This window comes from Numenius arquata, chromosome 6 (genome assembly GCF_964106895.1).
Source record: "Numenius arquata chromosome 6, bNumArq3.hap1.1, whole genome shotgun sequence".
Classification (NCBI taxonomy): domain Eukaryota; kingdom Metazoa; phylum Chordata; class Aves; order Charadriiformes; family Scolopacidae; genus Numenius; species Numenius arquata.
The window spans coordinates 55,605,232-55,618,501 of record NC_133581.1 but is presented as its reverse complement, the minus strand read 5'-3'; the positions used below and the strand labels follow the sequence as shown (position 1 = coordinate 55,618,501).

At 52.6% G+C, this 13,270-nt stretch overlaps 1 protein-coding gene across 1 annotated transcript; it reads left to right on the top strand.

Moving 5' to 3' along the window:
• The first annotated feature begins 399 nt into the window (after positions 1-399).
• On the top strand, positions 400-4,234 carry NFKBIA (NFKB inhibitor alpha). Its single transcript, XM_074149466.1, has 6 exons — positions 400-844; positions 1,235-1,343; positions 1,841-2,051; positions 2,531-2,619; positions 2,737-2,997; positions 3,484-4,234. Exons 1-6 carry the CDS (start codon positions 564-566, stop codon positions 3,529-3,531), a joined length of 999 nt encoding a protein of 332 aa, XP_074005567.1. The 5' UTR covers positions 400-563; the 3' UTR covers positions 3,532-4,234.
• The last annotated feature ends 9,036 nt before the right edge of the window (positions 4,235-13,270 follow it).

Below are 13,270 nucleotides of genomic sequence, written 5' to 3'. Positions count from 1 at the left end.
GTCAGGAGGGGATGCGGGGTGCAACCAAGGCCAGCAGTGCGGGTGGTCCCCAGCATGCCAGGACCCCTGCAGCGTGCAAGGGGACCCTGGCGCAGAGAGTCCCGTGGTGTCCGTGGAGACCCCGCAGCGTGCAAGGAGACCCTGGAGCGTGCAAGGACCCCCGCAACACGCAGTGGGACCCCGCAGCGGTGCGCACACCCGCTGCCCTGCCGAGGAGGGGGCACCGGGAGCCTCACGACCGGGCAGGGCAGGGAAAGCCCCCCGGGAAAGCCGGCAAGGGGCAGCCGCCCGGGGCGCAGCAGGGAAGTACCGACGGGGACGCCGGGGAGGCGAGTACTTCCCCCTCGACGTGGAAAAACGCCAAGTCCCCTCTCGGCCCGACCTCCTCCCTCCCCTCCCGGGGCGGCGGAGGGGAGGGAAGGGGCCGGCTCGCTGCGATCCGCCCTCCCTGCCACCGCCCGAGGCGCCGAGCAGGACCGGACCCGTCGGTCGGGCTTTGAGTGGCTGGAAATTCCCGTCCTCGGCGGCTCCTCCCCCGCAGAAATCCCCTCGCCGGGGTGTATATGCCAAGCGCCGCCGCCGCCGCCGCTCACTCGCCGCCAAGCCGGAGCCTCGTCGCCATGATCAGCGCCCGCCGCCCCGTCGAGCCGCCGGTTATGGAGGGCTACGAGCAACCGAAGAAAGAGCGTCAGGGCGGGTTCCCGCTCGACGACCGCCACGACAGCGGCCTGGACTCCATGAAGGAAGAGGAGTACCGGCAGCTGGTGAAGGAGCTGGAGGACATACGCCTGCAGCCCCGCGAACCGCCCGCCTGGGCGCAGCAGCTGACAGAGGACGGGGACACGTAAGTGAGGGGTCGAGGCGGTGGTGGGGGGCACGGGGGACACGGGCACGGGTTGAGGGGGGACATGGCAGGGTGAGGACGGGGACAGGATGTGCTGCCGGCGGGGAGGCGCCGGGCTGGGCCGAGCCGCGGCGGGGCGGGGAGGGCGGAAAGTCCCTGGAGGGGCGCCAGGGCCAGGCGGCTCCGCGGCGGCGGAAAGCCCCGGCCGCCGAAAGCCCCGGCTTGCGACACCCGCCCATCGCCCTGCCCCGGGCCGCCGCGCCCCTCTGCCCGCCTGGGGGGGTCACGGGGGTCTGGGGGTGTTTAACGTGGGATTTATGGAGTTTTTAGAGTGGATCGTTTAATTTATTTTTTTTTTTTTAAATTACCTTTTTTTTTTTTTTTCTGCAGTTTTCTCCACTTGGCGATTATTCATGAGGAAAAAGCCCTGAGCCTGGAGGTGATCCGGCAGACGGCCGGGGACCGTGCTTTCCTGAACTTCCAGAACAACCTCAGCCAGGTACTTTCACCTCCGCAGCCCCAAATCCGGATCGCCCCGTCCCGCAACCCCCACAAAAGGCCTCTGGGGAATTCCCTCCCCAAAAGTCGTTTTAAATTTTTCTTTTAATTGATGGATAGTAAATCAAAGCCTACATTCAGGAAAGTCCCCAGCTGGTTCCAGCCAGTGTTAGTACAATGGTTCCTCTCCTCTGAGAGTGCCATTTAACGCCCGCATTTTTCAAATATGATGCAATGGGTTGCACCTCTCTTCATTGGGATGTTAATGATACCCTTCATATGGATTGACTATTCGGTATCCCGAGAGCCCTAAGTTCATCACTTCTAGACTAAAGGGCGACTGTGCAATGTATTGGGAAGCATAAAGAACTGAGTTTCTGGGGTGTGTTTTTAATTGGGGGCACAAATCTCCAAGCGGTCGAGGGGTCTGTTTGTCCATACATTGCTGCCAAGTTTGCGGTGTAACTCACAGGTCTGCCTTTTCTTTATTCCCTGCAGACTCCTCTTCACCTGGCAGTGATCACCGATCAGCCTGAAATTGCTGAGCATCTTCTGAAGGCTGGGTGCGACCTGGAAATCAGGGACTTCCGAGGAAACACTCCCCTGCACATTGCCTGCCAGCAGGGCTCCCTCAGGAGCGTCAGCGTCCTCACGCAGTACTGCCAGCCGCACCACCTCCTCGCTGTCCTGCAGGCGACCAACTACAACGGTACGGGCACGCTGCTGTGCATCGATGCCAGTGTGCTGTACCGAGGCTAGAGTTGTTGTCCCATAGAGGCCAAAGATCTCTGGAGAGATGGAGGGTCGTTACGCCCATTTGAGAGTTGAGGAGCCCAAAGCACACAGCAGTGTCTGACTTCTTTAAAATGTCACTGTTTTGCAGGCCTCCTCACCGGTTCTCATGGCTTTGAATTTTGCATTTTTAGTGCACTTTTGCAGTGCTCCTTTTTTTTGTGTGTGGTTAAAATAAGTTTCAATCACTGGAATAAAGCTTTTAGGAAATCTTTCCAAAATCCAACCCTTTTATTCATACTTACTGGAAGCTGGAAAGCTCTTTTGGAAAACACCCTTTTGCCATGGATAAATCACAAACTTAGATATTATCCTGTCCTGTCATCTTGACTTTAACTGAATGATAGGGCATTAGGTTAGACTTACTCAAATTTTCCCTTCATTTGTGTTTTGCAGGACATACATGTCTCCACTTGGCATCTATTCAAGGATACCTGGCTATTGTCGAATACTTGCTGTCCTTGGGAGCAGACGTAAATGCTCAGGTATGTAATCTAGACCATGGATTTAATGGAGCAGGGCTGCATAGTTATAAGAATCAACAGGTCTGGCACCGTCTCTGGCTCTCCTAACATGCCAAACCTTGTGCTGTTTTCACGCAGGAGCCGTGCAATGGCAGAACGGCACTACATCTGGCTGTCGACCTGCAGAATTCAGACCTGGTGTCGCTTCTGGTGAAACACGGGGCAGACGTGAACAAAGTGACCTACCAGGGCTATTCCCCCTATCAGCTCACGTGGGGGAGAGACAACTCCAGCATACAGGAACAGCTGAAGCAGCTGACCACAGCCGACCTGCAGATGTTGCCAGAAAGTGAGGACGAGGAGAGCAGCGAATCAGAGCCTGAATTCACGGAGGATGAAGTAAGTAGCTATTTGCACCTTTATAAGAGAAAGGGAAAACCCTGCCCTTTGTAGTTTTTTTTTTTTGGTGCCGCTCTGATGACATGCTCCAGCGACCTCTTACCTATATAACAAATGAGTACAAATAGCCCATAAAGTGAGGTTGTGTTGTTAGCCATCAGCAAGATGGCAGTTGGGGCGAGCATATAAATAGAATAAAGTGTAAAAAATACATGAGGGAGCAGAGGTTCACGCAACGTGAGTTCTATTGCTTACACCTACAGAACCGTGTGAGATAAAATTGAAGTTAATGGGTGGTTTTCTCCTCCCCAGCGTTTGTTTTTCTAACATTCTCTGTGCTGTGAAATGGCAAACGTAACCATTTCAGTGTAGAAATTTTATACACTGATGAAGTCAGGGCATGCAGAATTTGGCAGTTATCCCAGAGTGGTTACAATAATCCCAGTAAGAGTTTTGCATTAACAGCCTTTTGTTTTTTTCTTCCAGCTTATATATGACGACTGCCTTATTGGAGGACGACAGCTGGCGTTATAAAGCAGAGCTTTCTGTGAAAAGAAGTGACTGTGTACATATGTATAGAAAAAGGACTGACTTTCTTCATTTAAAAAGAAAGTTGCAACGTGGAGGGGAAAACCAGGAGGGAAATACTACACTGCCCAGCAAGGAACATGTAATTGTAACAGGATGGTTCCAGGTTCTGGCCTGTGTTTAAATACAGGAGTGGGATGTGTAACATCAGTAGAGATCTGTGATTATTCACACCGCTTGATACAGAGCCACATAACCCATCTTCTCAACCCTACGAAGGTAACAGACTGCACATCCAACCTGCTAGTGACAGAGAGCTATCTTGCGGCGTTAAATCCCATGAGGAACACGTGTCCTCTCCTGCCAAGGCAGGCTCTTACCAACACCCCATCTTCTCAGAGACTCTGTGTTCATTTGTGCTGGGCGCTCCCTGGCCTTACTGACCGACTTCAGCTGCTCTTGGTGGGGCGTCCCAGGCGGAGGAGTCAAGCCGAGGGACCGGTGACCTCCTGGCTGTTAGGAGAAAGTAGCAATAATGTTAACTGTGGGCATTGGAAACTCTGTGTTTCACACCATGTGTGTCATAATTGCTACACTTTTTAGCAATTGTATATTGTGTAAATACTGTACATTTTTTGTTTATAATTATTTTGGTACATGTGAGATACGTATTTATTAAAAAAAGTCAGGTTACTCTACCTGGTCTGTGAAATGGTTTGTTGCCCACCTCCTTGTCCTGAGATGTGTGGGAATCCACCTGGTTTGCTTTTTAAGAAACGTAACACCTGGTAGGGCGATGGGTCAGAGGCTCAGGGGTTTTTGGTGGTTCCCCTGGGCAGGGTAAGACATCTCAGCAGCTCGCGGCTCCTGGCCCTTCTGCTGCGGCTAATTTTGGAGGCAGACGTAGGTGTCGTTTCCTGCGCCCGTTGCGGTCGGCAGGTCGGGGGGCTGGGATTCCCCCTCCGTCACCCAAGCACCATGCTAAAGAGGGGTTTTTTTTGAGGCTGTCTGTGGCAGCACCCACCCACCCGCCCTTGTGGCACCTTTTTTTCCAGCTCCGATACTCGGCAGCTCTTGCCAGGACTTGCCGTGGGAGGCGGGAGTCTTGCAGCTCAGCTCCGCACCCGCTCACCCTCTTCTGTATCGCCCGGCCTGGCTCCGGTTTGAACTCGGACGCCTTTGGATTTTCCGAAGGGGATTTCCGCGGGAAGCGGGAGCGCACGCCCGGGAACACGTGCTGCCCCTGAAATTCAGCCGCGGGGCCTCCCCCCCTTCCCTGCTGCGGGAACCACAGCTCCCCTTGTCTGCTTCACAGCGGTGGAGGATGTGGCTTTAACCCGCTCCTGTTACTCCTGCGTGTTTCCCTCCAGCATTCAGGCAGAAGGAATCACTTTGCCCAAATCCTTGCCTGCTCCGGCTTATCCGTTGGCAGTGTCTCGCAGCACAGGACTAATTTTTAGCCCCAGATTTTAGCCCGTTGTGTGACCACATAAAGGGTGGGTTGCGTGAAGGGTGACCGTGCCCTGTTCCTTCTGTGCCGTAACCCCCTGGACGAGGATGAGGTGCAGCAGAGCTGCTGACGCAGGACCGAGCTCTGCCAAGAGTGTTGGCCAGGGAACTTCTGTGCTGCTGGCACCTGGCCCGGCTCAGGCTGCCGGAGAAGGCCATGGCTCCAGGTTGCAGAGGGACACCCATTCCCTTTTCTGCCCTGCTCTTCCCGAGGGGTTCCTGACACACGACCTTCTCTAAGGAGGGCTCTCTGGTATGAGGAAGAGCAGCACAGCTGCCTGGGTGCTTCCTAATTTGCATGGGAGCCAAAGGCCACTGTGGAAAGAATTATATAAAATTGTCATCCTGAGTCATTTTTATTTCCTTTCCACTCTCATCGCGTGAGCACAGCCCAGGTGAAACTTCCTTCTGGCAGACAGGGCCATGCCTGCATTGCAAACCTGAAAAGTTTTCCAGGTGTGGGGCTGGGTGAGAATCTGCCAAACCCTTCTTCTCGGGGCCTCACCCTGTACCCCGAATGACCCTTAAATCTGAGCTGGGGATGGGGACCAGAGGGGTTTATCCACCTGCTGCTACACGTTTTTCCCCAGCAAAGAATCCCAGGTGACTTTCGACCTTTCTTGACTAAAAATGATGTTGCCACGGCTGGAAATTGAAAAGGTGATGTTCCTCTCGGTAGCTATGCTTCAGTCCCCCCCATTCAAAGCAGGAGCTGGAAATGCTGTCAAGGCCCTGCAGAGGCATTCACCAGCTATAGATATCAGTGTTCTGGAACTGCTCGGGTACATGGCTGGACCTGGTATGCAAATATTTAAATAGATACCATCTGAATGCAAATACTTTTTATTCGAAGGCGAGGAAAGTGCAGTTATCAGTAGTACCAGGGTGGCTGAGTAGTTTCGGAGGCAGCGGTACGTTCTCTGCTGCCCATTGCAACATTTACACAAGCAGTATCTTAGGAAGCTGCTGCTATAATCTTGCAAGAATTCCATCACGACTTAATAAATTAAGCAAATGCTTTTCTGTACAAGGAAGTTTTGCAGCTAAACAAATCATTGCCCAGGTACCGCATGCTGGTTGTGCTACCGTTTGCCTCCGCCAGTCATGCAAAAGTAACCCAGTATTGTATGCGGAGGAACCGCAGGAAAAGCAAGTAGGACGGAGATTAATGTGAGAATATGTGTTTGTCAGCAAAATAGGTTGGGGCATGTTGTGTATTCGTGCATTGCTAATGTGGGGCTATTCAGTGCAGAGCTTTGCCTGTTCGCTTGATGATATAACGAGATTGTCCGCTGTAGGTCACCCCCGGCATCCCCCAGTTTTGAACACGTGCCCTTAACTGCTGCGTGTCCACCTTCTCTCTGGCTTTTCCACACCTATTCCTTTAGAAAGATCTTCTGAGAAAGCTTTTGGTGATAAGCTGCCTTCACGCTACCTTCTTGGCACTCTGGCAGATATGCTGCACAGCCCCATTTGTAGGACTTGGAGCGAGAACTCCTTACACATTTATTCTGCCAGCATCACCTTTCCTTATTCAGCTGCCACAGTTGCTATTAGCAGAGCATGCCAGCTTGTCCTTGCTCGTCAGCCTCCTTGCCTCAGCTCCTGCCAGTGCCTGTGCTGGTCTAGGGTTCAAAATACAACACTTCTGCCACCTGCAACCTTCAAGAATAGCCATACTGCTGCACATCAAGGTCCTGTGAAGTTCCAGTTTCCTGACTCTGACCCTTTCTCCATTAGCCTCCTTCCTTTCCTCAGCTCCTACCATGCCTCTGTCCTCCACTCATGCTGCCCTCGGCACCCACATCCACCTCTGCCTGCTCTTTTCTCCCTTCCAGGGTGAGCACCTTTCTGCAGGTCCCCCTCCTTCTTCCCCTGCAACACCAGTTTGCCATAAACTCATTCACTCACCATGACATTGCACAGCATGAGGCTGCATTTTTGTTTCCAGCCTTTCCCTGCTCCCCGTTCTTGTAAATCACTTTGATAATCCTGCAGGGATATTCCCATACTTCCTTATATTGCGCACAAAGGGCTGAACTCCTCATTTCCTCCCACACCTTCCTCTTCCTCCTCGCACTCCAGCTGCCTGCAGGCCTCCCTCGCCCCAACCACAACCCAGGGGCTGCCTTCAGTCCCTGCTCTCCTGCCTTTCACCTTGCTCAGCATCAGCCCTGGACTTCTCAAGAACCTTATGGAGGTGACGGACAAAATGCAATGAGGATGGCAATGGTGGAGAGCAGGGCCCAGGTTCTGGTTGTCCCACAGTCAATTGGGAATCCTTCTCTTGCATCCACTGCAGCTTTGGAAAGCGTAAAAGCAAGGCAAAAGGCAACCTTGCACCTAGGGATGTGTGCAGGGAGGCTGCGTCCTCCCACTGGCTCCAGCGCCAGCTTGACCTTTGCAGTTCAGCGACAAAGCCCTCCCTGCCTGCTCGCTCTGCTGCTCTCTGGGTATGGTGCAGCCTGCTCCTCTCGCACGGCCTGGGATGTGCGGGATGTTTGACGCAAAGGTGTGGGTGTCTCAGCTCCCTCAGCAGAGAGAGGTGGGATGGGCAGCCCCAGGAGCTGCCTGCCAATGGGCACAGACATCATGAGGGGTCACAGTCCTTACCTGGGGGCTTTAACTCTTGCTCTCCTCCTCCTCATCCCTCAGCCCTTTGACATTAGGAAGGGGCTCCCTATTGACTCCTTAGCATTTTACACAGTGTAACTACAGGGCCAGACCAGGGCCAACGGACAGTGTTTACCAACTATGCACCCCACATCCAGCTGGTGGACGCATCCACCTGCCTGTCCCAGCAGGACTTGATGCACCACAAGGCGGTGAAGCCACCAGGACCCTTAATCTATCCCCCAAAGCGGCAGTCACACTGCTGCTGGCTTTGCCCCACAGCTTTAATTCAAAGGATGAGCAAGATGGTTGAGTGAGGAAAGGAAAAGGGGGAACCAGAAACCAAACCTGAGGAAAGACACCATGACCTCCGAGGAGGAGGCGAAGTGTCATTTGTGACTTGTTTTAGTGGAAAATCTTCAATGATGATGGACTCTGGGCCAGGCAGGGTTCCAGCACAGATCATTTTTCTGCAGAAGCTGAGCTGTGGAAATAATTAAGCATCTGGTTGTTCCAAGAAGAAAGAACTGCAGGACAGAGCGCAGGGGTGGTAGGGTGGACCCTCTCCCTGGACAAAAGCCCCCCCTCACTTCAGTGGGGTGGAGGAAGGGCTTTTCCAGCATTGCCTGCTCCCAGCAGCGGCATTTTGCTGGTGTGGAACCTGTGGAGCAAGGGAGCTGGGAAGTCCTGATCCGTCTCACCAGCCAGGCCGGCACACACCACTGGGACGGCCACAGCCTGTCTCCAGCAAACGCCTGACACAGCTGTGGCACCTCTTGCCTCCCCGTCCCTTCAGACAGCTCTCTGAAGCGTTAGCATCAGGGCCGAAAGGCTGCCTTAAAACGTCAACACATTTATCATGCTATAATATAAGCAGCTGAAGTCTAGAGGGGTTGAAATGGAAAATCCCCCAACACCCTGGAGGTTTGACTGCCCTCCCTCCCCTTGCTCCAGCACTCAGACTTTCCCAGGACCATCTCCTTGTCCAATTTTCCAAACAAGACTTTCCAGTCCCTGTCAGAAGAGAGCTGGGGCTTTCCCCACTCACTCCTTTCTGCAGTTTTACCCCCTCAGAGCAGCCACGAGCGGCAGCACCGGGCTCCATTGCCTCTCCAGCAGCGGGAGCGTGGCCTCCTGCCTGCCCACCACCAGCCCCAGGGGCTTCCCTGCTCTGAAGGAACACGCCTGCACCCCTGTAATTTAAATCCTTTCCCCGTTCCCAGTGTCAGCAAATTCAGATTCATTTTCCTGCGTGTCTTTCAAGGGAAGCTCTTCATCCCTCCAGCTGAAAGCAAAATACAAGCAAACGCGTGCAAAGTGCTGCAAGAAAGAGCCTTAAAATGCAAACATTTTTTAACGCTCACGCATCCCATGAAGGGCAGAGGGCCACAATTACCGTGCAACACTTAACTCGGTTAATTATTACCCCTGGATTTCAGTAGCTTGGAGGAGGGAGTTTCCCAAGGCCCTAGGGAAGATGTGTGCCAGCCCTGCTGCTCCGCTTCGGCAACGCTCCTTGTGTGCACCGGGGAGCGTCCGGGGGGTCGAGGGAGATGCAGATTTAGCCGCCCCCCCCAGGAGCACTGATGGGTGTTAAAGGCGAGCCCGTGGTGTTTGCTCACGCAGCGTGGGAGGGCCCGCGTGGTGTTTTCCTCTCTGTGTGGGAAAAGCCCACAGCAGGTCCCAGCCCGGCGTGCACGCTGAGCTGAGAAGGATGGGGAGTCGGTAGGGATGGCTGCCCGGCCTGCGCAGCACGCAGAACGAAACCACCCGCTGCTTTCAGTTTTTTCTAAGCAGATGGGTTTCCATTCCAGTGTGCGTCAAGGCTGATGTTTCTGGGTTTCATCGAAAAACTTAGATCTGAGTTGTGGCGGCAGCTTCTCTGAGATGTTTTGCCCCCTCAAACAAACAAGCAAACAAACAAGCCCTCCCCCAAGCTGCATGGAGGCTCCTTGCCCCGGGCTGTGCCGAGTGGCTTGGGGAAAGCCCTCCCGAGGAGGGGGATTCACACCACCCACTCGCCCCCAAGCACACTTGACCTCCGCGTCCTCTCCAACAGCCTGTGAAATTTCCCGAGCCATAGTAAATCATCCAACATTGTCTGTCTCTCTGTCCATCCGCCCCAGACGTCTCCACGCTCCCATCCTTGCAGCCCTGAGCCCAGCAGCGGCAGGCTGGAAGACATGGTGCTGAGCTTCTGGACTACCCCACTGTGGCAAGGGAAAACAGGTGATCAAACAGCATGAGGGCACGTTCAACAACTGTGAAATGGCAAGGTGGCAGAGGGGGAAATGGCAGTGGTGCCACCGGGGTGCAAAACCTAGGTGAGATACCACCAGCAGCAGAGACACAGGTCCAGCAGGTTCCCCAGGTCCACTGCTGAGGTGGTCTCGTCCCCTTCACAGCCCAGCAGTAGCACTTTTCACACAGAAATGCTTAAGCTTTCCCCATGGCATCCTCCCCTCTGTCTCTGTCCTGGGGAAGGGAGGTGAGCAGGTCCAGGAAAGGCTGGGACTTCTGGCCAGGATTATCTTCTGCCTTCACTTTCTGGGTGATAGCATGCAAAGCTAGTTTCCCTTCTCCACGCAGTTGACTCCCAAAGTGATCCGATCACCCACTTCCCTCTGAGAGCCGCTCCTGTATCTGAGGGACTTGTGGAGTAAGGAACTGATAACTCTTTGTTTCCTTTTTTCAGAGAAGTCTGGGCAAAGGACGAAAGGGAAACCACACAGGTCACCTGGCAGTTGGCTTCCTTCCATGAGCAGTTCCAGGCATACAGTGGCAAGACCAAGCCTCCCTAGGCATGGTGTTCTGGGAAGCCTCTTCCCCAAAAAAGCTGTGCTGAGGGACAGAAGACGAGAGGACCAAGCTGCACCCATGGACTGCACAAAATTAGAGAAGAGCATCTCAGTAGAACACATGGCATCTCTGTGCCACAAGTAGGACCACAGACATTTCTCACAAAGGCTTGTGTGTGCAGAAAGTGTGAGCCAATGAGTGGCAATATCTCCAAATTTTCTGCTTTGAATTTAAGAAAAAGTGGAGTAATTCAAAATAGCCAAATTTTTCCATTTTGCAAAGGAAACATTTTGCTCTGCTTTGTTTCAGTTAGAAACACTGTATTGTTTAAAAAAATCATGATTAGAAACATATTGAGAACTTCCCAACTGAAACAGATTACTTGTGTAGACTCAGAAAACAGGAATTTATTTCATTTTTTCTTACTCATTGGAAACTTCAGGTGTTTGTTTTCTCACTCACCTGAAAATTTTTTTTCTCCTAAGCTTTTGCAGTTGCAACATAGCAGAATTTCCTCTCCCACTCTTCTCCTGAGTCATGTGAACCGGGCATACCTCTGACCTGGGGCTTATCATGTCGTCTCTGAAAAGCCAACCCCCAAATTGGCATCCAATTGCTGTCTATATAATAGCTATTAAACTCCTCATGCTTGCACAGGGGCAAGTCTTCAGTCAGCCTTACAGCTAGCAGCCTTCCATCAGGCCTGCTTGGCTGCTTCTCACCATCACAGCATCCACCCCTCTCACACGTGTACATCCTCTTCCCTCTGCCATTGACTCCATCCTTTGGCTGCTCTACACATACCAAGAAGAAAACTCAGCTCACAGGAGGTGATATTTTCAAAATTGATCCTGAGGGCACTTTTGTGCTGAAAGTCTTGGGGCTGCACATCAGTCTGTGGCAAGTGTACAGCTTCTGGCAGGTAAACCGATGCTGATTCCGATGCCAACCAGTGTCCTGCTGCCAGACATTTTGCCCATGACTTAGACCATGTCTGGAGACTGATTCAACCTAAGGAGTGAAGCCAACGCACATGACCCAGGGAGTGTTAGGTATTTCCCACACAGATGCTTTCATTCAGCAATACAGGAACCACAGCTCAGTGTGTCCTCTTCCTGGAGGCAAGTCCCTTGCGTTGTAAGCACGTTCGTCATGAAATGCCACTGCACATGGCTTCTCAAGATCACCTTAAGAAAAGTGTTATCTCTGCAGCCGTTCCTCTTCATTGAGTTTACAGCTGGGCCCTTGAATGCCATCAATAGAAATTGCATATTCCTTGTAATCACAGGATAAAGAGAGCTCTGTGTAGCCTTATTAATCATTGTGCTTAATGGCACATGAAATATCATCGTCTCTAGTCCCCAGAGCATCTGAGTCCTGTCTTCAAGGACAGCAAAGGACTTGGGAGCAGCCTCCCTTTAGGTGGTGACAAGCCTCCTGCCCAAGCTGGGTTGTGCAGGCGAATGCTGTGTCAGTGAAGATGCTGCTGCGGCACAGGGTGCTGGCACTGCACAAGTGATCCTGTCCCTCAGTGTCCCTTCCCCCACGTCTGCCTGCTGGCACTGCAAGGAGACCCAGAGCTTTTGCACCAGGCTGGATATGACCCTGGCCCAGGGCAGAGGTGAAGAAGGATGCAGCACTGCTGGGCCCCATCACAAAGGGGGCTTTTAAGGATGAACTAAAAGGCGAGTGTGCCCTAATGTCAGGGCAGACTCTTTTATCATGTTTCATCATCATTGAGCCTGAAGAGCCATGCTGTGACACTGCAAAGCAGTTGCTGTTTGCTCCAGGTGTCAGCCCAGTCCCTGTCTGGGGCTGGCCATCCAGCACAAGTGCTCCTGATGTGAGAGCCTGTGGTCAGAGCAGGAGGTGTCCCCGTCCCTACAGCTCTCCAGCACCTGGCACCCCAAGCCTTACCCCGTTAGCTGTCAGGGACCTGCTTCAGAAAACCACAGGAGGAAGTCAAAGACAAGATGTGTGAGATCAGTGAAGCGTGCAGGGCATGGTCCCACTTAAATCATCCGTCTGCCACCGGCGTGTGGAAATGCAGAGTTCAAGGAGTAACTCACCAACCCTGCATGTAAACAGTCATGACAATCAGGAGAAAGCAAGCTTAAAATGAGAGCAAGCACTGCAAATGTCACCCTTTAAAGGGTTAAAGCAGAAAGGCACCGTGTGCTTTCCACCTCCACTAAGCAAGCAGAAGCTCACCGCCTCTGAACTGAGCCTCCAGGAGCTCTTCAGAAAGAAAAGTGCAAGCAGGGGCAAAGTGACTGAGCTGCTTTGCATGGGATTTCATTTTACCTTTTCTTGTGAAGCAGTGGTGAGAAAAAGAGGCAGTGATGGTAAATGCAAATATCTCCAAGACGTCGAGGCCTCAGCAGTGAACCAGCTCAGCTCTGCCGTCCCTGAGTACAGGGATAAAGGACCTGCGTGGTTGTGACTTATGACTGACATGGATCTCGCTGCAATGACTGGCTGCTCTCCTGGCTGGGAAATAACTCCCTTTATCCCATCAACATCACTTGGCATTTGGGTTTTTTTTAGCTCCTACTCAGACATGATCGAAATGTGTACTGAAGATCTGCTTTTAAAAGTGAGAGCTCGACACGCACGGCTGCCTTTGGCATTACAAGAAATGCAGAAGAAAGGAAATGATTTGAACTGTGTGCACGCGGCATGAGCTGCATCAAGCTGCAGATAGGACAGTTCTCAGACGTAGTTCAGCAGCTACACTGATGTCTCTCTCTCCTTACTGCCGACAGCTAAATTATTTCTTGCATAGCTGTAATCATACACCTAACGAACTTGCTCCTGCATAAAC